At 39.1% G+C, this 25,493-nt stretch overlaps 1 protein-coding gene across 4 annotated transcripts in view; it reads right to left on the minus strand.

Annotated features, from left to right (window-relative positions):
- Positions 1-25,493, minus strand: part of NOL4 (nucleolar protein 4) — a 187,834-nt gene that overhangs the window by 126,911 nt on the left and 35,430 nt on the right. For all 4 annotated transcript variants that reach the window (XM_077185241.1, XM_054630333.2, XM_054630325.2 and 1 more), the window contains exons 3-5: positions 15,377-15,488; positions 14,754-14,866; positions 10,021-10,153 (exon numbers count right to left, since the gene is read on the minus strand). In XM_077185241.1, the coding sequence (XP_077041356.1) occupies positions 10,021-10,153; positions 14,754-14,866; positions 15,377-15,488 (358 nt within the window). The remainder of the gene's footprint in view (positions 1-10,020; positions 10,154-14,753; positions 14,867-15,376; positions 15,489-25,493) is intronic.

Genomic DNA, 25,493 nt, shown 5'->3' on the forward strand with positions numbered 1-25,493 from the left:
TCCTTTTGAAGAGGGCTTATTTCTTCCACTCCAAGTAATTCACATTAAGAGTTCCCACATCATGTAGTTCTGTCTTTCCTTCTCTCTGACAGCTTGCAGCATCAGCTCCCTTCAGAATAACCATTCATGAGACACTTAAATAGTGTGACATAACAAACTCACTGTATGTCTTTGCCAGTTAAGTCATTAAAATTTTATTTTACTTCATTTTTTGGTTCTTCTTGGAACAGTAACTTTGTGTAACTGAAATGTCATCCCTCTATATTGTTTTTGCAGAGCAAAAAAAAAAATATTCTCAGTTTGCATCTCCTAATTTCTGTTCCTATCAAACTAGTAATAGCAATTATCACTCTTAAGATTAGTCTGTTGATATCATGGTTTTACTATAGCTTCTCAAAGCAAAAAATCAAATTTTCTAATCAATTATTGCCCCAAGGCATCTATTACTATTGCCTTTTTTAAAAGCTGCTAGTGAATCTCATGGGGTTTTTTTCTGGTTTATGATCTTTTTTGCCTCTCCTTGCCAATGTCTACACTTAAGCAAAATTCAGATTTCAAAGTACAAAAAAGCTAAGCATAGAGGTTTGAATTCCACCTTCCAGTCAGAAGCATTGACTAACTTTACAAAAGTTTAGCAGGGATCTTGGATGGTTACTAACAAGGATCACTCTGCCTTCTACTCAGGGAACTCTACCCAGTAAGGCACACGGGATACCAGAAGAGTTAGAAGTTCAGTAGAAGCAGTCACAAGTCCTCCAGAGATGCATTAAACTGACTCCTTGATTTATGTCACAAGAAAGGAAGCTTGTAAAACACTGAAGTTAAACTGAGGCACTGAGGAAAGACTTTAAACACAGAGATGGAACTATCCCCATAAGCAGGAACCTCTGCAGTAGAGACTGATCTCAAGGCAATCTTTCTGCTGGAAAGGCACATTCTGGCTGCAAGGCCAGTGTCCTGATGAAAGTGGAGAAAAGCTTCTTGGAGCTGACTTGAAGCATCAATTTCTTTTCAGTTCTCTGCACTTAAATCTGAAAGTTGTATATTACATAAATTTAGCTTTTATCTTAATTTATTCTATTAGTAATGCCAACGCTTACAGCTGAGGTTCTGAGCTTGTTTCTCAGCATCACACATAGTAGAGCCAACAGAGGCAATTAAATAGTGTGCTCCTCCACATCTTTTCCCAGAGTGTCTCTGAGTAGCTGCTGAAGTCTGTCAGTCTGGAAGGCTGCTCCTGCAATGGTTACAAGTGGTCAGTGTCCACCTAGCACGCAGCAGTGGAGAGACTGCCTGAGCCTCACACACCTCCCCACTCTGCTGTTAATCAGCCACCAAGGCTGAAAAACTTGTAAAACAAATCAAGCTGTATCCTAATCTGTCTTGATGCTAAATTTAATTGTTCTTGTATCTTTCTGTCTCCAGTCAGCCTGTAAAACATCTCTACTATCTTTCTAACAGACCAGGCTATCAGTGTTCAGAAATACTTGGAGAACACACTGGAGTTCAGCCTATCCTGAAACTTTCAGGATGATTGCATCTTTTCTTCCATCCTGTTATTAAGAAGTGCCAGGGATGGCATGTCCCTCTGCCTCAGGACAACAAATATGGTGGCTATCTAGAAATATTAAACCAATTGTTTGAACACACCTCTTCACAAATCTCAGGAAAATATTAAATTCTCAGGAATATTAAAACACTTCCTATGTGTTTTAATATTCCAAAATGCTATACTGTTGAAAAATACTCATTTTTTTTCTTGCAATCGAACTATGTTCATTGGGTTACTAATTTTAAACATTCAGCATTACAAATATTTTATCAAACAATAAATGCTTCAAAGAAATTTCTATTAAAAATATCCTTCACAAGACAGCCCAATGTGTCCAGGGAATTTCCTGCTCAGAAAAAAAATAAAATTAATAGCTTCCTTAATTAAAATATAACACAGCAAAGAATCAATGGCTAAATTAAATTTCTTTAAAGCACATTCTTTTACATTCCTTTCCTGAAAAATAAATGCTCTATTATATTATTCTATGGTATATGTAATAGGAAAAAAAAAAAGGGGAGTCAATGCCTAGCATGCATTTTAACAGTAACTATGAAAAAAACCCTCCGCTTCTACTAAAGGAAGCAGACAAATTAAATCAAGCAATCTGTGCACATAGTCTCTGCTAAAGTCAATTGGTACATATGAAAGGATAAAATGTATTAAGTGCCTTTACTGGAAAGCAAAACTAAATCTCTGTAGCAGAATGGCCCTCCTTTTATTTGATTTTAAAGAGAAATAGGAGGGAACAGCCTGAGATATGCTAAGAAGGGGGGAAAAAACCAAAGGATATTGACCCAAACTAAACAACACTTTCAGAAATTCAGCTAAGCTTAGTTACAAGGATTTGCACACTGAAATCAAAAGCAGATTGCTTTCAGTTCATGCATAAGAAGAGATAGCTGGATGGGTAGTAATATTGCCACAATGAAATACCTATTGTTACAGGACACGTACAACAGTAATACAAGTGTTCTGAAGATGCAAAAGAACACGGGTCTGCAGCTAGCCTTTTACATGGGGGCAAGCTTCACTTACCTCTAGATTGCTGATGTAAAAATGAGTGGCTGTGAATAGAGTGAATGGTCTGCAAGCATTTTAGCATTACTTGTGAAAAGATAATTCTAATTTCTCAGCTATTATTGGCTGCAAGTATTCCCCGATGTAATTATGGAGTAATAGCTGAGAACCTGATTGTAACCAACAGTTAGTAGTTTGTTGCTAACAAGGCAAACATGACAAACAATTTTGAGGCAATTATTGTCATTACAAGCCACACTCAATTGTTCAAGGCAAGCGTAATAGAAAGTGACAGTTGTGCAGCTGGGAGGGTGGTGCGGGAAACAAGATTGTTCTCTGGTTGCAACAGACCACTCAGACTCTAGCAGAGAGTCTGCTCAATGCATAATTCATGTTTAATAATATTTTAGTCTCTAAAGCAAATTACAGTATAAGATAAGAAACAAACAGAGACATGTCAAAAAAAAAATCCCACAAGTTATTATAAGACAGAATAAGACACAGAGAAGAAACATGGAGCAGGGGGGAGATATTCACTAAAGCCAACTCACAAGATGCTTGCAACTAGCAAATGTAAATACAGTAACTCTACCTATTAAGAGAGTCAGTTATAAAAGCAATCCATTTGCTATGCTTCAATGAGATGGGGGCTCGTGTCCAAATCCCAGTTTGAGACTGCTGTATGATTAGGTAGGTCGAGGAGGAAGGAAGGAGGGCTCTCCATTGAGAAACATTGATGATTAATTCTGAGCAAATTTGAATTGTGTGTAGAGTCAAAGGAAGATTTTCATCCTCTCATACAATAGAAGTGCCTCATGTATCAGCTCAGTATTCTGATGACAATGCACACAGCAGCTGCCTTGTCAGCAGCCAGTCCATTAAAATACTTGATTTGCTGAAAATTCCACCCAGCTCTCCTCAACAATATTAAGGGCTGAAAGTTTCTAACACAGATGCAGCAATACTTCAAGCTCTTGCCCAGGCTCAGTAATATTCATTGTCAGTGACAATGTAGCACTGTTCAAGCACCATTATAGCTGGATTTCCAAAACTTCCTGACTTTCTGGTCATGTTTTACCATTTTCCTGCTCTTTCCTAAATCACAGAATCAGAGAATGTTTTGGGTGGAAAGGACCTTAAAGATCATCTAGTTACACTCCCCCTGCCATAAGCAGGGACACCTTCCACTACTGTGCATTGGTTTATGCAAATAATAATCCACCAAACCAAATCTAATGAGCTAAATTGCTCCAGGTGCAGCTTCACTGAAGCAAAATAGCATCACATGCCAGCTTCTCAGGTACTCTTTGACTCTGCTTAGGTGAAGGTGATACTGATTTTCTCAGACAGAGCAACATACTATAACTAACTTCCCATCTAAAGAAACCTCTGTGATTTTGACATCTGTGACACACTTCAGTACAGCCCATAGACTCACTCAGAAACAAATATGTGTGACTGCCCTGTCTTTTGCTTTATTCAGTAAGAAAGATGGTGATTGCAGAAGGTGGCAGAGCAACAGCTGCAGAGACAGGAGACCTTTGCCTCTGTACATCACATCTGTGCTCCTTTTTCACTGCCATGAGACAGGCAGGTATCTTAGATTTTCATTTTCAGAAAACTAGTATTCATTGTTTCACTCTGAGTGATAAGAAGTGAGATTATTTCCCAAAAGTTTGCAAGTTTCAGTGGCTTGAACAAAACTGGAAAGTCTGAATATATCACAAAATTGTCACATCACCTGGTCCTAGCTCAAATGTACTTTTAAATGGTCTGCCATTTCACCAAAGAAAAAAAATAGTTATGTTTTTTCTATCCTCTTTATAAGTCAATATTCTTAATCAGCCCAAACCCTCCCTATTAAGCAAAAATTACCTTTTTCTTCACAGTAAAATGCTTATTAATTTGCATGTCCAATGTCTTGTATAAGGTATAGCATTATAAACAACTTTAATAGCATCTTAGCTTTGTTGATATGGATCTACAGATTGCAAATAAAACCAGTCAAGTCACAAAAAGTCCCTAAAATGAAAAGGCTTTCTAAAAGTATATGAGGTGGCATCTAAGAAAACTGACAGACTGCTTTTTATTTTATTTTTAGTATTTTTATTAAGGCTTTATGACTTCATGTGGTAATGTCAGTCTATGCCATATACCACAGAAATTTCATGTGCTTTGCTTTGAAGTCTAAAGCAGTAAAGGTTTTTTAGTAAAAGATATCTAAACTCTGCAAACAGTTTGGCTAACCTTTAGTGGGCCTTTACTGGTCAAGTGGATTAGACCTCATTCAGAAGAAGGACATTTATAAAACCTTTCAGTGCTTGAACAAAAATTAAAAGCACAATACTTCTTGATGCAAATTGATTTTATAAATTAATGTAAAATAACATTTCCACTGAAAATTCCTAATTACCAGCAAAAATGGTTGCCATGGATTTAATGCTGTGAATCATCTGCTCTCATGTTGGCTTTGCTTCCTCTCACTTTATTCAAGATCAAGAGCAGGGGCAATACATTGTCAACTGCATAGACAATTTACTCCATTATGCTCTTTCACTAATCTGTCTTTACTCTGGCCTGCAGTTGGTGATTGGACTCATATATCTTGAACTTAAATTGCTTTTAGAAGAAAGAAAAGTCAATGTTTCAAGGCAGGAAGTCCAGGTTTCATTGGAATAAAGACAAAAGCAGAAAGTAAAACACTACAAGAAGTTTTGAATGAGAAGATGGGTTAAACTCTTGGCTTGGACTTTGTTCAGAGAGAAAAATCAACAGCAAGTCAGCAGTCTTGCATAGACAGTCAGTTTTGACAACTTAATCAGCTAATGTTACTTATTTCAGGTGAAGCCATTGTGTAGAGATTATAGCTTTGATGCAGAAAACAGGTATTTAGATGGCTGACTCCAATACTTGTATCTGTCACAAACACAAATGAGTGAAAGGAATAGTTAATGTTAACAGCCAGGTTTCCTACATCTATATTGTGTAAAAAGGGCAATTTGAACATGCCAAGGAAAGAGAACTGACACCATCCAAGCGATCACAAACTACTCAAAGACATAACTCTCCATTGCATTACAATATTATTGCTCAATTTTCTATAAATTAGAAAAAATACAACTAGGAAAAGCCTATTAATCTCTACATCTAAATTGGCAGCACAACCCCTGTTAAAGGTTGACTTCTGACATGTTTTGTCATGGCTAGCTCCTATTTGTCTCCACACAGTGCCTGTGAGAGGTAGTTGTTGTGTATGTATAAATATATATATATAAACATGTAACTATAATTTTCTAAAAACTAGATTGAAGAGAACACAGTCCCTCCACCCAAATCCAGACTAATGACTGATATGTTTTAGTATACCTCAGTAGAGTGAAAAATACTGAAAATAAATCAATCCTGCATCTTTCAGTTTGAGTTACAGTCAAACAGTCTTATCCCTGATCTTTACTTGATAGCTCACATAGTTAAAAAACCCCAAACAATAAAAAATGCAATGTCAAATTTATACTTAATTCTCACTTCTAAGGTTGTATATGCTCTTAACTTCCTCTAATAGAGCATCCCCCCACATATCTCATGTCTTGGTAACTAATGAACTACCACAGTGAGGAGGGAAACACACCCAGCTGCTCTGCACAGGGCTCCAGCTAACAGGCAAGGGCAACAAAAGTCCTATTTTCACTCAGGGTAGAAGCTGTTGCTGCTCCTTTGAAGGCCTATCTAGAAGTCACTTTTCACTACAAAAATCTTTTTTTTTAAACAGAATGAACCACTAACTTAAAAAAACAAAAAAGCTCCTTTATTTCCAACTCAGTTCACAAACCTTGCCTGCTGTCTGTGGTCTGAGATGGGCAAAAGAGTTTGATCCAGCAACATCTGAGCCCCAAGAGCATTATTAAGAGAAAAGAGAATTAAAGACAGCTCTCAAGTTGGAGCTTTGCCTACAGATGAGTTACACACAGGGCTCACTCCAAAGAATCAACTTAGGACACAGAACTGTGTCATGTCTAGGGAAGCAAGAAAACAGGGGCAAGCAAGAGGCAAGCAAAAGAGAAAGGAACACATGAGCAATTTGCAGCTCTATTACCCAGCTGGCTGCAAGAGAAAACACCTCTGAGGCACTGCTGAACAGAGAGCCATACCCCATTCCCAGCTGGGGAATGAACAAATTGTAAATTAGAGCTCCTTTCCTTTTCCATCTCCCCAGGGAAGAGCAGCAGCCCTTTTCCAACTCCTACCCCACCGTTGCAGCAGCCCTGCAGGTGCTCAGGATTTTCAGCCATTCACCAGCAGGTGTGACTCAAGACCTTGTTATTTAAAAGTGTACAAAGGCTAATCTAAAGTGGGAACTGTCCTTAGTAGTATTGCAGCAACTTCAGTACCACGGATGCAATTCACCAATTCTCCACTCTTTTCATTATTTCCTTAATTCCCTGTACCCTTTCCACCCAATAAGCATAGCACAAGTATTATGAAGCCTCAGTCCCCTTGCAGAGCCCAGGACTTTTGTGCAGTGCCAGCACTCATCTACTCTGAGCAAATATGCACCTTCTGTCTCTGTGCCCTCCCTCCTCAGCATTTTTCTCACCTCCCAAGGCATTTCTGGGTGTAGAAGTCTATTGCTTTCAGCTCATACTGTGAGTTGCTCTCATACTTGACTTTATTCTATTTAGGTTCAAGCAACCCAACCATGAGAAACAGGACACAGTATTGGGCTGGAACACATTGAGAAACCTCAGGTCAAATTTTCTAGTAGGAGCTCTGTAATGGACTCCCAATGAAAAATGCCTGTCTAAGTAGGATGCAAGTACAGCCCCAAGGGATGAGGCTATGAAAGCATCATATTTCTTTTACATAGACAGTGTCAACATTCTGATGCTCTGATAACTGGAGGAGGAGCCTCCATCTATCCCTCAGTAGCATGGTCCAGCTCACTATTACATTCCTCTAGGGTACACAGACTGTTTATATTCTAGTACCAAATCAATTTAAATCCATAGGAAAAAAAAAAAAACAAGGGATGTCCCAAAATATTCTCATGCTATTTTACATGGAAAACCAGGTAAGTAAAAGTGATTAAACACATCACCTTTAGGTACACTGGAGCTGTGCTTAATCCACCCCGGGCAGCAGTTTTCCTAATGATTCCCATTAGCAAATTATCCTCCCAAAGAGAGCATGCTTGGGGCAGCAGAAGACCTGTGCTGTCCCATTCCACCCCAGACACCATTTCCAACTGCGTGTACACAGGCAACCTTATGCAACAGCAAATTTCCACCTGCCAGGATGCAGCAAACACATTTCAGATGAGGCAAATGCCAAGTGTCTTTATGTATAGGCTGAATGTGGTGGCTGACATAAACTTTCATAGACGTGCAGAGTGTTTGAGGGAAGGGAGCAAGAATCACTTTTGACACAGATTCATGCTTTGGTGATGATTTCAGTGTGTGTGCGCTATAATTAAGGATTAAATTTGTAAAATTCTACAATGCAGCCTGTGACAGCAGAAGGGATTGTACTGCTAAATTCATTTAAGTTCCCTTTTATTTTCCTTCTTTCCTGTTCCAACTTCCCTTCCTCTACCTCTCATATTGTTTATTTTCTTCCACTCTTATTTTTTCCTGCCCTCTCCTCTCCTCCTTCTTCCCCCCCCCCACTTCTCTCATGTCTTTCTGCTCCTCCTTCAGCCCCTTCTTCCACATCTGAAACAGCAGTGTTGCTATAACTAGCCACACTTAGGTTTGCTAACTGACAACAGCTAGCAAAGGAAAACAATGAAGCAGGGAGAGTGGCTATTTCAAATCTCTCTATTAGCAGATGTTTCAGCCAGAAGACGCAGCAAAAAATAGGATTGGCTTAGGAAGGTGAGCAGGTGCCATCTGGGAGGAAGGGAAGGAAAGCTGAGAGATTTAAAGCCATACCGTAAGATCACACTGTCTGAAGTTCAAAGACCACAGTGGATTTACTTCCCATCATTTCAAATAGCAAGTGACAGATTTGCAGCATTTTATCATTCATATTTAGGGTCTAATATGATTACACGTGGCACGTGAATCTGGTTGCAGCAGGTGTTAAGATATGTATGACAGGCATTTCTTCACAGGTTACTGTACTGAGCTATAATTTTTATTTCAGACATATGCATGCATGCAATTATTATTATGAAACTATATATGTGAAACTTCTACAGCACAGTATTGCAGTGAAAGCCAGATACATTAAAAAATCACCATCCTAAGTATCCCTGAAACCTCTAAGTCAGCAGTATTACTATATTATTCCTGGGAAAAGTCAAACTTCAACAGGAAAGTGAACTATCTTTTCATACATCATGTGCATCAGAACTGCTCCTTTAGTGAACATATGCAGACAGAAAGTTAAAAGCTGAAAAAAAATTGTGATGGCTTGAGGACACTTAGACAAAAGGCAGCTGTGGTTAGAATCTGGCCTATCAAATTATCACACACATCCTACTTCTTCCTTTGTTTGGAGAGCAACCCAGCTGAAGATCCAAGCCATCACCAGGTCCTATCAGCCACTATGCACCACACCCATTCTCACCTAAATATCTTACCAGCTAGCAAATAACCATGATGCATGAAGTGAAAAGCATCCAGGTTAGTCAAATCCCATATATTTAGTGTTCAAGAGAAATATAAAAAGCATTTCTGATTTGGCACATATGATCAGGAAATTCCCAAGCAGCAAGTACAGAATTCCAGTGTGCTGCTTTTAATGGCAATTGAATAGACCTACACTTTGGGTGCTGAGCATTCATGTGCCACTCCTGAGCCACTGTCACAGTCTGTAGAAGACATGCTATTTGTGAGCTCCATAATCCAGAAAAGTTCATTCCAAACCAGACGCATTTATCTTGCTATATAACAAGAGCTGAATCCAATGACTACACACCCATGTACCTTCAATGCCAAGTCAGTTTTATCTCTGACCAAAAAGTAGCTTTTTGTTGTAAAAAAGAAACAATTAACATACAAATGTGCAATGCTGCTTGCTGTTTTCTCATCTTTTGCCTCTATTTCTCCATAGGAATCTGTTATTTTCATCCTGTCTTCTGAATACCACATTCCAGTTCCTATCTCCCAAATAACCAGTTTCTGTCACACTACTCTCCCTCCTCATAAAAACAACTTTCTCAGCTTTCTGAGCATGGTCACACTACAGATATATATCTAGAAACAGTACGATAATGCTACTTAAGATATAGTTGTCTAAGCGCTCACCTGTTGCCTAAGCAACAAATAAATTAACCTGAAAAAAACCAAAAAACTAATTTCTTCTTCTTCATGCCGAGATATAGGGAACATGTATTTCGAATTACCTAATGAAACACACTATGAAGAAAAGCAAATTCTAAAAGAAAACACAGAATGGGAGCAAAGACTAGGCAATGCCACATTTTCTGTACAAAATGAGAGCCTTACCATCCTGCTGGCCCTGGAGGTTCTGAGGACTTTGCATTCTCTCCTCCAGATTTGAGCTGAGGTCAGAGTTTACAGCTGACATTCTAGTTGAGTCACTCATATCAAACTCATCACTTTCTATAGAACTTTCATCCTACAAATAGAAAGAGACATGTCAGAAAACATGGTGCACTGTTCACATTATATGTGCAGTTCATTCTCTTCCCATTTGTTTCACTCACACAAAGTGTGGAGTGTAATCATGCTAAACATTTTTGTATATAAGAAAACAAGCAGAGGACATCAAGAAGAGGGAGGAAACTACAGCATTTATTTGGTATGATATTCTGATAAATGCAATTTGCTCAACTATGAAGACACTACATAGTAGTTCCATAGTATATTCCAGAAAAGAATTGGTAACTAGAGACACCATACTAAGCCCTTGTTATTCAAATTTGGCTGAGGAGACCTCCCTATATTCCCTGCCTGAATCCTTTACCTTTCCCACATGGAAGTGACCCCTGTGAGTGACCCCTGTCCTGGTTTGGGCTGGCATAGGGTTAATTTTCTTCCTAGTCCCTGGTACAGTGCTTTGCTTGGATTTAGTGTGGGAATAATGTTGATAACATACTGATGTTTTGGTTGTTGCTCAGTAGTGCTTACTCTAAATCAAGGAGTTTTCAGGTCTCATGCTCTGTCAGTGAGCAGGTGCACAAGAAGCCAGGAGGGAGCATGGCCAGGACAGCTGACCTGAACTGGCCAAAGGGATATTCCATACCACAGAGCATTACTTCCACTATATAAACTGGGAGGACTTGACCAGAGGGAGACTGGCAGGGCATCATTCAGTGAGTGGTGAAGAATTTTATTTAGCTTCACATGTCTCTCTTGGATTTTATTCCTTCTTCTCTCTCTCTCCTTTCATTACAATTAGTAGTAGCAGTAGTGGCAGTAGTAGATTTTACTTTGTTTAAATTATTAAACACTTCTCATCTCAACCACTGGTTTTTCACTTTTTTTTCTGATTTTCTCTCCCATCCCACCAGAGTGGGTAGAGGAGTGAGCAAGGCACTACATGGTTCTGAGCTGCTGGCTGGGGTTAAACCACAAAGACTCACAGGAAGATATTTTCAAATGGCAACCTGACCTGGTAAGAATCCATGGTCAAATTCCCTTGACATGATGTCACACTTACACTCTGTTTAAAGAAGCATCTATGAAAATGAGAAAGCCTATAAAAGTTCTGAGCATGGTCGTAACAGTCAGTGGCAAATAAAAGTAATATAAACAGAGGAGAATCATTGCAAATTTATTCTACATTGTACATCTTTAATATGATTTATCCATCAAGTCCAGTTACAGAATATTTTACAGGGATGATAAGAAGGGCAAAAAGTAAAAGTCCTGATCATTATCCCCACTTATAAAAGAAAACAGTTTTAGGCATAGTCCAGAAAATATTCAAATACATATTTGACTTCAGTTGCTTCAGTCCCACTGAAGTTCACACATCCACTCATGGATTAGAAATTAAGTATCCACAAGTCTGGCTCTGGAAATGGCTGAGGCAATGTACAAACCTAAGGCAATATATTTTCAGTAACAACTTTTCTGATGGTAACTCCTGTTAAGAAGAAAAGTACTTGAAAGAGCTGAGAGAAAACTATGGCAAATATATTTGCACATCCTGAAATGTTTGAAATAGTTTTCCAATTCATTTTTATTTGCATTTTTAAATAAAAACAGGACAAGACAGGATTCTGACTATTTTTGTGGGTTGTTCACCAGAACTGACCTAGAAAAATAGCAATCTCTAGAACATTATTTACTGAGTACTTGTTGTGAAGTGGATATTACAGGTATTAATATAGCTGCTTGCTTATTTCTGAGTAACTCTTATATCAGTTCCTCCCCTAGGTCTCAGCAATGTTTCCAGTTTGTACGGACATTTCTCCTATTTCCAGAAAGCAAGTTCCCTGCAGTAATGACTCATGTTAAATTAGGATGAAGTACTCCAAATGCCAGTCAGGAGCAAGAGTGGGACAACACATAAGGTGAAGCTGTTCTGCACTGCCCCAGCAGGACAATGACAAATAAGGAATCCCTCGTTCTCAGGGATTTGTAAAAAAACGAATGGAAGAGTGAGGGCTTCTCTGACAGGCACCTGTCTGTCTTGCCTTACACAAGGCAGGAGCACCCAAGTCACAGCAGCAGCAAACACCCAAACACTGCCCTCACAGATGGACCCCGGTGCCCACCAGCCTCCTGCCCAGACAGACATGGCCAGGGCACACACACATACCAGATGGGTCTGAGGTTTAGGGAAAATGCACTCTGCTTGTTCAAAGAGCAAGATAAGAAAACAAACTCCCCCAGACCTTCTGGATTGCTGTGTCTCTGTTAAAAAGCAGGGGTAATTCTCAGTGAATCCTGCAGGAACCAGCAAGCAGCAGCTCACATATTTCAGTTCTGAGGTTAGGCAATTTGATGGGCTCACAGAAAGGAGGCTCTGGCTGACACTTGCACAGTTATAAAACAACACACATAGGCATCCTGTTTGCCTACAGCACTGCAGAATACCTCCACTTCACTTCCCAAACTGTGTACAGCTCTATCTGTGTAAACCTCTATCTGTGTAAATCTCTATCTGAATCTGCATGGACGCATGGGCATGGGAACAAAAACAGAGATCCACTGGCATCTTTATAACAGTTGCAGCACAGATCTAAATTCCCTCACAGTGGTGGTGAGTTCTCCTTTTAGATGAAGCCTGTTTCCCTCTCATCAGTGGTCTCAGCTTAAAAATGTGGAATTGAAGATGAGAGAATTAGGAGATTTTAAGTCATTGTTCTAGCTAGCAGTGGGATCCAAGTTTACTTCTGTCTCAATTTCACACAAGAATACTGATATGATTGATTAAATCTTTCCTACAAACCCAAGCCTGTTTTTTAAGTGCATGAAATAGTTTGAACCAGATGTCTTTCTCTTTTGTACTACAACATTTTCTCTGTCATTTTTTTCTCAGGGCCAACAAATGTACAGCCCAGGGGAAAAAGAAAACCTTGGCAAAACCGCGATTTGAGAAAAGACATAAGGATTACTTTGAGAACTTTCCTTGTGCCCACTCTGTTCTGAAAAGTTATTATTACTAAAGCATACAAAAAATTACTTTCATAAATCCAAAACTTTCCTTGTGCCCACTCTATCCTAAAAAAATTATTATTATTACTAAAACATATAAGAAATTACTTTCATAAATCCACTGCTGCAGGCATTTCATATACACTAACAACAGAGCTACAAAACCAAGCTGGGCAGAGAAATACCCAGCAAAGTTAAGTTCTGCTGCCTCCATATCATTGCCACTGGCTTGTCTAGATGAAAAACTGGTTCAACAAAAATTTCAGTCATCACACCAGAAAGACTACACCAAAATATTCAGGCTACAGAGGATCTGTGGCATGGGGTCCTGATCCAGCATGAGTGCTTGACCCTGTTGTGGAAGTAGTAATTCTCAAAGGGAAAAGGTGTAGAAATCAAGGAGTCCTTTAATTCCTAAGGCTACTGCAGAATAAAACCTCTTTTCACCTGCTAGCTGAAACTCCACTTCCAGATCCCTCAAATAATCAAGAGACTCAATAGAAGGAAAAGATGAGCAGGCTGTATTTATGCATTAAGAAATTTGTCTTTGGGATCTCTCCCTACACCCTCTGCAATTAAACCAAGGGTCAAACTGAAACAAGGATCCTGATATTTCTAGAATAGTGGTGAAATCCCCATTCCAGGGAGTGTTGAATAATTCATGAAATCTCCAGCAATAGCCCATACCTACTTATTGGGAAAACAAATCTGGCTGACTCTACACAAGTCAGAAGTCAGTCAGGGTCTTGACATAATCCAGCAGTTAAGGTTGTTTTTGAAGGCTTTCTTTATTAAAAAATATCATGTTGCTGGACACGAAGACATAGAATGCAGAACTGGTTTTTTGCTGGCACATAGCTGAGCTTCTATTTGGCAGCTTAAATGGTAAATGAGCAAACTTCTAGCAAAATGAGGTTACCACAAATAATTTGGTATGGGCCTGTGAATTGATGGAGCACTTCTTCAGATCTGGGAAAACTCTGAATAAAGCAGAGAAAGCAAACAACCCTTCAGAAGAAATAAATACAATCCAACCCAAATTCTTTATGAAGAAGCTTGATTCTCAGTCTACTTCTCCCCCTTCTTTTTTTTCTACCTTTTTATTCAAAATATCAAAAGCAACTCCTATTCTTATCATTAAGCTTTTTGCCTTAAAGTTTTCAACTGATGTTACCAGGACTTTCATCACTGTCAGTACCATGTGTTGCATTGTGTTTGCTAACCTTGAGAACAGCATGGCAGTCATTTCAGCTGGTGATGGTATTGGTTTCTAAAAGCAGACAGTGGAAGTCACTGCTGGGCACAGAACTAAGCCTCAAGTGAACATGCTGCCCACATCACCCTTTCCACTGGTCTAGCAAAAGAGCACCTCCAGGCAATTCAAAGTACACTCACTACCCCCAGTCACAGAAGGGCCGTAAATCATATTTTCTCTCAATCTGATTGCTTGAAAACAACCCTGCCTTGGCTTCAGACTGACTGTTTTAGCAACAAAATTACAAAGATGGGATCAACAATCATCTTCACTTCAGTTTCCTAGCCACCTGAAAGACAAGTACAAAACAACACAGGAGAACAGAAAATCAGACTTAAAAGATTTCAGGTTTTACCTCATCTTGCTGTGAATTTAGTAGCTGCAGCTTCATGTGTTTCATATATGCCATAGTAATGGGCATGTTGTAATCAATCATACTGGTCACCAAAGTTGGAGGTTTTCCATTATCTGCAAAAAAATAGTAATTATGCAATATATGTTAATTGTAGAGGCTGTGTCAGCCTATTCTGCAGTTAAAGTCAGATTGTTACACTATTTAGCTCTAACTTTTGCGTTTGCAATCACTTGTAGGCTGTAGAAATGGAATTCTCCCAAAAAAAAAGGAAAACCAAGATCAAAACTGAAAACTGATGAGCTCTTCTACCCTAAATGACTACAGCCCATATACCCTATCTATTCCTTGCACTTAAGCTCCCATACAAACACTTCCATAGCAAAATAAATTATTTCCTCCAGATAAAACTATCTTTCTATTGAGGGTGCAGATGGCATTACACTCCATCCTTAAGTGAAAGCAGAAGATTCACTACCTTCCAGCTTAAGTAAATGAGATGATCTGACTTAGTGAACTGTTACAAGTCTACCAAATTTATATGAACCCTCACTTAAGCTAGGAACCTATAAATGGGTATTAGAAATGAAATTACTTTACATCCCACTATTTGACACTGAAACTACCTTTATGATCCGCTCCATCTGGGTTTAAATGCATTCTTTTCTGGCACTCTGAGCAGCTCATTAGAAATCGTGTCACCGCTTCTCTCGGTAGGAAGGCATAGGTCTCCGAAATCTGAAATTAATAACAAAATATAGGTGTTAATATGTAAGCTGATTGAGCATGATTTAAGAGACCTGATCATCATATTTCCAAATAAGGCACATTATCTTTTAATGCCAGGAAGCACAATGAAAGCATGTTCTGCATACTATGTAGGATTTCAAGAAGCATCTCTCCAATCTGCCTACTTAGCATCTAATGGCTAATAACAGTTGGTACTGAAAAAAAATCCCACTTATGTCAAAAGGGGGGGGGTTGTTTTCTGTTTACAGTTCATTTCAAATTCCTTTCAACAAAAAGATTCATACATAACAGCTATCCCACTGTGGAATGGTATCAAAAAAAGTTGAAGAGAAACCTTTTTTTAATAGCCAATGCCATAAAAAGAAAGTACTTTTCTTATGTGATCTATTTTTTTTTTTGCTGTAACAATACATAGACAGATATAGGACTTGATGTATTAGCAGCAAAAAAGGTTGCCTTACTATTTTAACTTTGTACTTGAATGTTTTGTGAAAATATTTTTCTAAAGCTTGTGGTTTTGTACTTTGAAATACCTATGTTATTTTTACTAATAGTTAAAGAATTTGTGAACCAATTGATTTTAGAGACTCTGCTTTACCTGGCAATATTTTGAAACAACAGGTTTTAGTTGTTTCTTGATTTCAACAAAATCATTGTTTCTAACCACATACTCACAAGTAGGCACCAGAGGGATTTGTTTCTCTTTTGAGAGGGAGAGGAGCAAGAAGTTGTTACTGGTTTTAAAGATTGCATTCCCCTCACCCCAAAGGATGTAACAGTCTTTACAGACATTTCACCTTGCTGAAAAGGACCCAGAGGCTGGTGCCAAGATGAAAATGAGCTAGCAGCATACTCTCTGATCCCAGAAAAACCACATTTCATACTGGCTACTTTAACTGTAGAGCCAACAGATCAAGAAAAATTATTATCCCTCTCTACTCAGCGCTGGTAAGAAAGCAGCTGGAATAATGTGCCCAGGTTTCCCCTCAAAGTTCACATTCTTCTCCACACTTCAAGAAGGCTGCTAAGAAGCAGGAGATGGCTCTGAGCCAGGCCATCATAGCAGCTGGAACCTAAAGGAAACCTTGAAGGAAAGGTTGAGGGAGATAGATTCCTTTCATGTAGGTTACGAGGCCAAGAAAGATCTCATTTTAGCCCACTGCTGCCTGAAAGGGAGTTAAAAATCTGTAGAGAAAAACTCTTTATAGAGTATAACCAGGGAGAACAACAGAGGTGTCTTGGGACATTCGAACCAGACACCAGCAGAAAGTGTTACACTCCAGTGCACTGGAACAGCTTTATCAGATGGGTGGAGTTTGATGAAAACATCCAAACTTGGGTGTTTTCAAGCTAATAAAAGGCAAATGCATGGCTTTTCTGGGATTCCTTAGATATGTTGATGTATATACACTGAACAGTGCAAGTGTTGTAATGAATCTCTAGCCTCTTTTTTCCCAACTATGGTGGCTATCTTACTATGGAGATAATCCTTAATGGAAGACCAAGGCCCAGCAAGAGAGACTAAGAGAGTGAGTTGTTAATCTGTTTGTACTCCCCTACTGTAAAACCTACAGCAGGATTTGATTTCCTATCAAGCACTATGCTGAGATGCAAGTCTCAGCAGGAAGTGAAGAAGAATGGAGATGGTGTGTATGAAAGTGTGGCTACAGAAAGGACAAGATGACAATTTAACTAGAATTAAATGGGATTACATATTGTCCTAATCACTTCTGCCCCTAAAAAGGGAGCTAAGAGGAGGAAGAATGGTCACTTTTCCACTTGGCTTGTCACCTACTTAATCTATGTTGAATTTTACATTTCCTAAAACTCCATGGACCAAATTTATCAGTGGCAGTATTTTTGAAAATAGGTAGAGTTTAAATTAGTGTTTGTTGATGTGATATGTGTCACGTCCATAAATAGAAATGATGCATTATAAAATGGGAATGCAAAATATACTATCATGTCTATAACATTGGGTTTAGGCTGTTTATTGTTGTTGTTTTCTTATATAATGGAAATCTTATTGGGGAGGGAGAAGAGAATTAGTATTAAAGCAAATATTGTGATGAAAATTGGCAAAGATTTTTTCTGGGCCTGAAACACCTTTTCTGAAAATTAAGGCACTAAATGAAGCCACTTTTGAATGGGAGGTCCTACTAAAAATACATTTTTAGATTATTTTTTCCTGTTTTTATACCCACAGAACAGATGCTTATTTACCTTTCCAAACATGAAAACACTGGTTATGCTCATGCTTTATGGAAATTAAGAAAAGAACATAAAACCAGCTAGAATTCAGTATTGAAAAAATTGGAAAGTGCACATACACAGCAACCTCTCTCTTACAACATTTAACATGTTTAGCACTGTATTGAAATTAATGGAGCTTACCAATGGACTCATTAGTCCCCTGCATTCGATAGGAACGCTCCATTTATTCTAATCAAGCATCTCTGTCAAAATTCCAGTTCTGCTCAAACAAGATGAAATTCCTCCATGGAGAGAAAGTGAGCTAAGGCCTAGATTTGATAGGTCTGCTCCACTGACTATAAGGGAACTGGGTTTTATAACTAAATTTGTCCATAGAGCAGATGCTCGTGTCTCCAACCTCCCACTGCAACACAGTTTTAAGGATGCCCTTCCCTAAATAACTCCAGATTTCACCAACTTCCTCCTCCCCTGTTTATTTTATAATTTGAATCAATCACTGACATTCCTAGACTTCTGACTGTATAAATTTCCATAACACAACAGGAATCACATTAAAAGAGATACATAAGGAGCATAGCCCACAACATTCCTTATTCTTGTTGCCTGAATACATAGAAAAGAAAGGTGTCTCCAACTTTCACTGCCAGGAAGCTGATGAATTGTCACTCCCCAACTGCACAATTTCACACCCCCAGCAGTGCAGACCCTTGTTTGCCTTTCATCTCTACTTTATAAGATGCAGATAGCCACTTGCTTGCTCTGGCCGAGCTCTGAACCAGCTGTAGGCAAGAAATGATCAACCAAATTAGCACAAGGCTGAACATAAAATCCCATATTTCAGCTCTCAGTAGAGTTTACCAGGTTATGCACAAGACTGAACTGATGTAATTCATGGGGCTGGCTTGCATGTGAGTGTTTCAGAGAACAACCTGGAGACCTATGACACCTTCTAAGTAATCACACAAAAATACCTGAGTGGTCTGATTTCATCAGGAAAAATTGTTTCTGTCCTTTACTCAATCCAAAAGAAGGAAGTAATGACTCAGCCCTTGCTGATGCTGTATCCTCTAACTGCCTTCACTGGCCCAGCTCCTAGCCCTCTTCTCAAGGCTATTAGCTAATAAAATATATAGCAAAAGAATATGTGTTTATTGTAAGTCCATGCCAAAAAAAAAAAAAAGATTCAAAGATGAACAAGCTTCTACATTTTAAGAAAAAATAAAGCCAGAAAAAAGAAGTGGGGGATATTGCCTTATTTACATTCATACTCTGACAAATCAGACTGTCATATTTTTGGCATGACTTACAAGAAACTTCTAATGCACATGCCCATTCCCATCAAAGACCAATGAGTGCTGATTTACCATATTGATAAAATTACTTGGATTGATTTAAAAAAAATATTATAACTATACTTTTCTCAAATATATAAGCTCTAGAAATATCCCTATGGGATTCTTTACTCTTACTTGTGTTTTTATTGCACATAAGTACATCTTGTGCTGCTTGTAGAGATGTGTTATCTCATAACTGGATGTGTTCTGTATCATGGAGAAATCAGAAAAACAGCAGATTCTAGCAGGTTTAGGTATTGCATACTAGGTGTAGCTATTATAGTTATATGCCTTTTTACATTTTAAAGATATATGAAGAAGAAACAGAACTTCCAGAGCATTAAGCAAAAACCGCAAAAATTACACAGGGTTTGTTTTAGCCTCAGAAATTATAAGATAAGAAGCAAGCATTTCCTAACAATACAGTCCATGCACATCTACATATATTTGGCTTTAACTCTGAATTGAGAGGAAAGTGAGTTGACTCCAGTGGTTTCAGAGTCAAAGCTTTTATGATCTTACTTCACCATTAACAAAAAGTTTTTGGTATATTTTCACATATATGACTGCATCCAAAGCATCATGCAGCAGTGAAGGCCTGTCTAGGCTTCTTTACTGGATCCCATGAAGAGCACAACTAGCACAGGCAAGTAATCCACTACCTGAGCATATAATCTGATTTACATTGGAGCTAAGCAATGAATGTCCTAATTGTCTGTGAGAAGCCTATTTCATTCTGACTGCATCACTACAGGCAGGGAAAACAAGCAAAGTTTCCTTTTTGCTCTCCCATACTCAGATGATTTAAGTGCAGGATGTTGTGATGATGTAGCTTTCAGAGCTAAATTTTTGCTTGGAAAGTTAACAAGTCCTAAACTGAAAGGCAGATTTTAGGACACATATGGCAGAGTAGGAAAGACAAGTGTGAGGAGAGGGAGTGAAATTTTGCAAGTGAACCTATTAACCTCTAAAGAATTAACATGGAGGGTGTATGTGTAGTCTGGAAGATACAATGTGTCAGAATAGAGATTTTACATGTGTGCTTGTATTTTTTTTTTTAATTAAGGAGGGTAAAGGGGGAAAGATGATCAAAAGAGGACTCCAGGAGGAGGGAAAGAGAGAGAAAGATAGGGATAGAGGGAAGATGGTAATCTGTCCTGGGCCCACAGCCATCAAACCAGGTGGCAGAAATTGGTTTCTTGATGACAGGAGGGCAAGCCAGCCAAGGGAAGCCCTCTCCTTTCCTCAGCAAGAGGTCAGAATAGAGGGCTGACACAGGAAATCAGATCTAGCACTGCTGGGAGTTTTAGCAAGAGCTCGCTACCCTGCTACACTGTGGGAAATGCTGTTCCCTCATGTGCTAAACTTGCACTTCACAGCTCCCTTCCCTTCTCTCTCCATCTAGCAAAAACTGCTCTCTGTGAGGGAAGCAATGGGAAACACCTGCTAGTGGGACAATTGCCAGGACACTGAACACTCACCCCCTGAAAAGAATCAGGAACAAGCTCATAGAGTAAAAGTGCACGGGGCTTGGCTGTATTGCCATGCATACAAGAATGGTGTGGATGCAAGAATTTAGGCATGCTAGGGCCCTGCACAAAGCTCAAGTTCTTCTACTTCCCCAAGTACAAGGTCTGTCCTGTACAGAAACTAGCCAAGCCCCAAATCTACTTCAGCCTGTTTGATCAGGAAGGAGATGATGTTATCTCACAGAGCAACCTGTCAAAAAATTATTCCCTGAGGAAAACACACTCAGTGTGATGCTCACAGGGGATTCACAAGCACATTCTTGTTTTGGGAGGGAAAAAGAGTAACCCCCTGTTTCTCAGTGTCAGCAAGGCTTTTCTTAGGCTGATAGGAGAGATGGGAAGCTACTCAAAATCTTGATCCAAAATCAAGAAACATTTATAACTGAAACAGCTGGATGATGCACAATACCCCAGATATTACCCCACATCTTAAAGGCTCCTGTTAATGCCTCAGATGTTATACATTTATGTACTACCTATCTGATGAGAGCCTTGTCTCAGGCTGCTCTCCCTTGACACATTAGTTATCTCCCCGTGTTTTACAAGCCTGCTTCTTCCAGCTCATCAGCCCAGTGGCTCCTTTTTCATTTATGGGTTGGGATTCTTATTAACCAACCCATTTCACCTGCTCAGACATGACAACCCTCACTCACAATTCAAGTTCACTGCTGTAATATTTCAAGATTTTGCACAGAGACTCACAGACCCAACAGACAGATATAGTCCTTCATAGTTAAAAAATTCAAGTAGAATAGCTACATTGAATTAAAGGTGCTTAAGGTAGCTATGAGACATACACAGCTCTCAGCTAGAGGATGCACTTAGTTGTGGGAAAATGTGTCCAGATATAACATAGAAAGATGAGGAACCTTCTCAATTGTTTAAATTAATGAAAATCTATTGCCTTTTTTAAGGATATCAAAACAGAGTATGGAAAGTCAAATCTATTCTGAAATATAGGGCTTAAATCATTTTGTCTGGCTTGACAGTACCAATAGCTGGGCATGAGAAGTAACACAGATGTTTTAGCTTGCCAGCCTCATCACAGACCATTTGCACTTCTTGAAAAGTGTAATAAGGCTATTTTTTTCCTGGTTTGCACTGAATCACAGAGTTGTCCTGACAGCTTGAGCCTGTTGCATTATGCTGCTACTGTAGCCACAACTTTTCCCAGTTACTCCCACCTCTGATACACCCCTCAGCACTTGTATTTAAGTTGTAGACACAGATGAATAGTTTAAATCAAGAAATGTAGTTCTACAAAGGCACAGAAAGCCTGCTATGTACTTGTTGCATGCCTTTCCCAAATGCACCAGATGGATTCTTTTCCTGAACACTTCTCTCCCATGCGTCCCCATCCCAGTTTGATGCCACAGTTCTCCTTTCAGAGTGGGATGTCTATACAAAAATAACTCCCTGAGCACAGAGTGAAAAGCACCACCCCAAAGCAAAGAGTTCCTCTTAGACACTGAGCTGTGGCAGCACCTGCTAGCGGAGATACCCCCGCGAGATCCCCGTGCTTTCTCCTGACAACACTGCTGGCATCAGCATTTCACTGCACCTCCTGTGAGGCCCAGCAGAGCACCCAGGGGAATGCAGGACAAGCATGGACCTCTTTGGGCAGCACTGCTTTCCCTTGCCCTGAGGAACATGCTCTTTTCACCTTCCGCATCTTCCGAGTCACCTGTGCCCCTGCTGAGCAAGCGACTTGGCCAGGCCTTGTGTCACATATCCTGCCTTTGTGAGGGAATTATCTCCCAGATCAAGATCCTCAATCTTTTCCCTGTTTGTAAACTTCCCTGGGAACTGGAAAAGTAGCTGAGATTAAAAGCACCACATTAATTATTCCTCTAGTCTGGCGTACTTTGGATATGATTTAAAGTTCTTGGTTTCATTTTACATATATAAGCCACGTCTGGGTTATTTGCTGGTATAGATCTACCTAAAGTTATGCTGGCAAGGAACACAGCACATCAATCTTACCTTGTATACAAGTCAGGTACCCAAAATGAACACAAAACCTGCCAGTTAAGTAGGACACGCCTCCTGTTTTGCATATTTTCAAGGTTACTCTCCCACATCATACACACAGAGTTGATACAATTCCCTTCTGGTCTTTTAGTGTGCAGAGGAGAAGAGAATGGGACCTTATCCTAAACTTAAATATTGAAGGACAGATGCTTTCCTAATTTATCTAGAGGGTTTGTGCCAAAATTCCTACAGTTTGAGCTTGGTACATTGCTGCCCCAATTAAAATGGAAAGGCTCTTTCCAGTACTCTGCTCTTTAAGAGGTCTCAAGTACCACATCCTATTTTTCTTCCCGCACAGTGCCAGTGTAGGAAGTTCCACACAAATCAATCAGTTGTAAAAATATCATGCATTTCCATGCAGTTAACATAAACAAGGCAGTGCAGATTCCCTAAATGAGTTTGTCAAGTGTTCTGAACACATTTTTAGAGAGACATTCTGATGTATTTTAGCACACCAGCACCCAGGGTGACTCTATCAAAAATTTAAAAGACTCTAACTATACCAAATTTGTTACTCCATGTAAATGCAGACAGTAGTTAATTAAGTCACCTTTGACAATTTCATTACTCTTCCAATCATTCTTGAGCATATTCAAAACTTTGAGTGGAGCAGGTTTACTATTGAAAACGAGACTCACACACATATAAGCAAATTAATTACCTAAAATCAATATGTTGCAATTCTCAAGGGCTGTGCCATTAATTTTTCAGAAATACTTAGGTACTGAAAATCCATGACAGTATTCATGAACTTCAGAAGTTCAGGAATTTTGTACCAAACTTGTGATGTTTTCTTTCCATAATTTCTCTGTTAAAAGGGTTTTTTAGGTTATCTAGTGAGAGAATGGAAGCAATGTGACTAGATCATGCCAGGGGTGAATTACAAATAGCAATTGTAGCAAAGAGTTTGTGAAGCACATCTCCTATAAAAGTTCTTCACTCAAACCATTTGGTGAATACTTATGTATGACAAATACATGCAGAGATCTCAGGGATGATTCACTTCTGACACGTGAATAAAGAAACGAGACTAAATTAATCTTGTTCCAGATTCACTTAATGAAATTAAACCCCGCCAAAGTACTTCAGTTTGATTTATAAAGCTTTTAAAGTAAAATGTTTTGGGAGACAGTTACCTGAGATATTACCTTATTCCTCCTTACAGTGCCACAGAGGAGGTAGATACTGCATGGCTTCCTGGAACAGACTGACACTATAGCTCTTAATTTTACTAAAGGAATTTTCATGGACAGGTCCAGTAAAGGAGCATGCCTTTCCCCAGAAGGTCTGGGGATTTGATGCCTGTTTACTTAACCTAATTCTTATGTCAGAATAGAGAGCAAGAATTGAAATTTTTTTCTTCTGGAGTCTTTTTTCCATTTTTTAATCTATGGAAGCCTTTCAAAATTATATATGTGAGTCTTGTCACTGGGAAAGACAACTCAATGCCCTTAATAAATTAATATACAATTAAATGAATGCACAAATATTGCAGACTGACAAAAACTTACATTTTGGCACCCTTAAAGATGCAACAAGCTCATGTCTCAATTGCAATAAAAGTTGACAATAGATGAAACTACTGTGTAGGCTAGTGAATCTGCACAAATAGTTCTTCTCACCAAAGATACACTAGTCTTTTATGCTATTCACAATAAACAAATTTCTTATCTGACCTGCAATCATGGGATTCTTACAGTAGTAAATATTATACTTGGCACGCATTTGTGGGATGATGACTTGAAGTACTGTATTTACAGTTGGCAGCATTCCTTATAGCTGTATATTATTCTAAGAGATTTGTGACATATATCTTTGAACAGCCTACTGAGGTAAAACAAAATAGTAAGAGAAAGGTCAATGGAAAATATCACTTTTCTAATGCTTTCTGAAAGAGAAAATGAAGTATCAAAATGGTTGAGGTGCCAGGTGAAAATTAATTTAGAGAGTTTGCGTTAGATCACCCTGAAATAACACTCCAAGCCCTACAAAAGCACACCCAGATAAAAGATGTCTTCATATGTCTATCTTAAGGTCAATACCTCTGGGAACAAATTATAAGAAATTTTGCCAAGAGCTTATCCCTCAACAAACCATCTGAAATGGCCTATAAATAAAATATCTGTGAAGGGATTCACAGATATAGAGAAAAGATTGCTATAAGGGTGAAAGAAACAGTAATGGAAAAACAGCCATTTCTTACAGCCAAAATTGAATCAGAAACCTGGAGCTTCCCCATATTCTGGTGACCTCTGATAAAAAACAGCTCACATAACCCCAGGCTGTTTTTAAGATGAAGAACTGTGTTCAGGGTGATAGGTCACCTCAGGGCCCTGTCCACAGCTCCCTGCCACCCACATCCCACTGGGACCAAGGGGAGAGGTGCCTTGGATGCCCTGCAGTCCAGTCAGGGGTATGTGATGGGACCTGGCTGGGCACCCCTGCCCTGCCACCCTGGGAGAGCCCCTGGTGCTTCAGCAACTGGAAACAGCTGGGCAGGTGGGTCAGGATGAACCCCTGAGTGTGCCTGGCATTATCACAGCCCTGCACATGGAAAATTAGTCACCCAAATCCAGGCAAGACCATGAATTTTAAGCACCTTGGGAGAGTGCAGCAAATGTTTCATTAATCTCCATAGGACAGCAAAGTGTTATATTTGTGTCACTAATCACAAAAGCCATTTATAGCTATTTTAGGACTATGATGCAATTAAAATTTTTAAAATACTAGTTTCTCTCTACTCAGCCAGTTTATGCAGGAATGAGAGGTACCTCCTCAACACTTTCATTATTATACCTAGTAGTTTTCCAGCCCTTTGAATTTAGGACATGTACAAGTTTTCATACCATTAAATCATTAGGTATCACTTAGTCTATGGCAATAAC

Source organism: Agelaius phoeniceus, chromosome 1 (assembly GCF_051311805.1).
Source record: "Agelaius phoeniceus isolate bAgePho1 chromosome 1, bAgePho1.hap1, whole genome shotgun sequence".
Taxonomy (NCBI): domain Eukaryota; kingdom Metazoa; phylum Chordata; class Aves; order Passeriformes; family Icteridae; genus Agelaius; species Agelaius phoeniceus.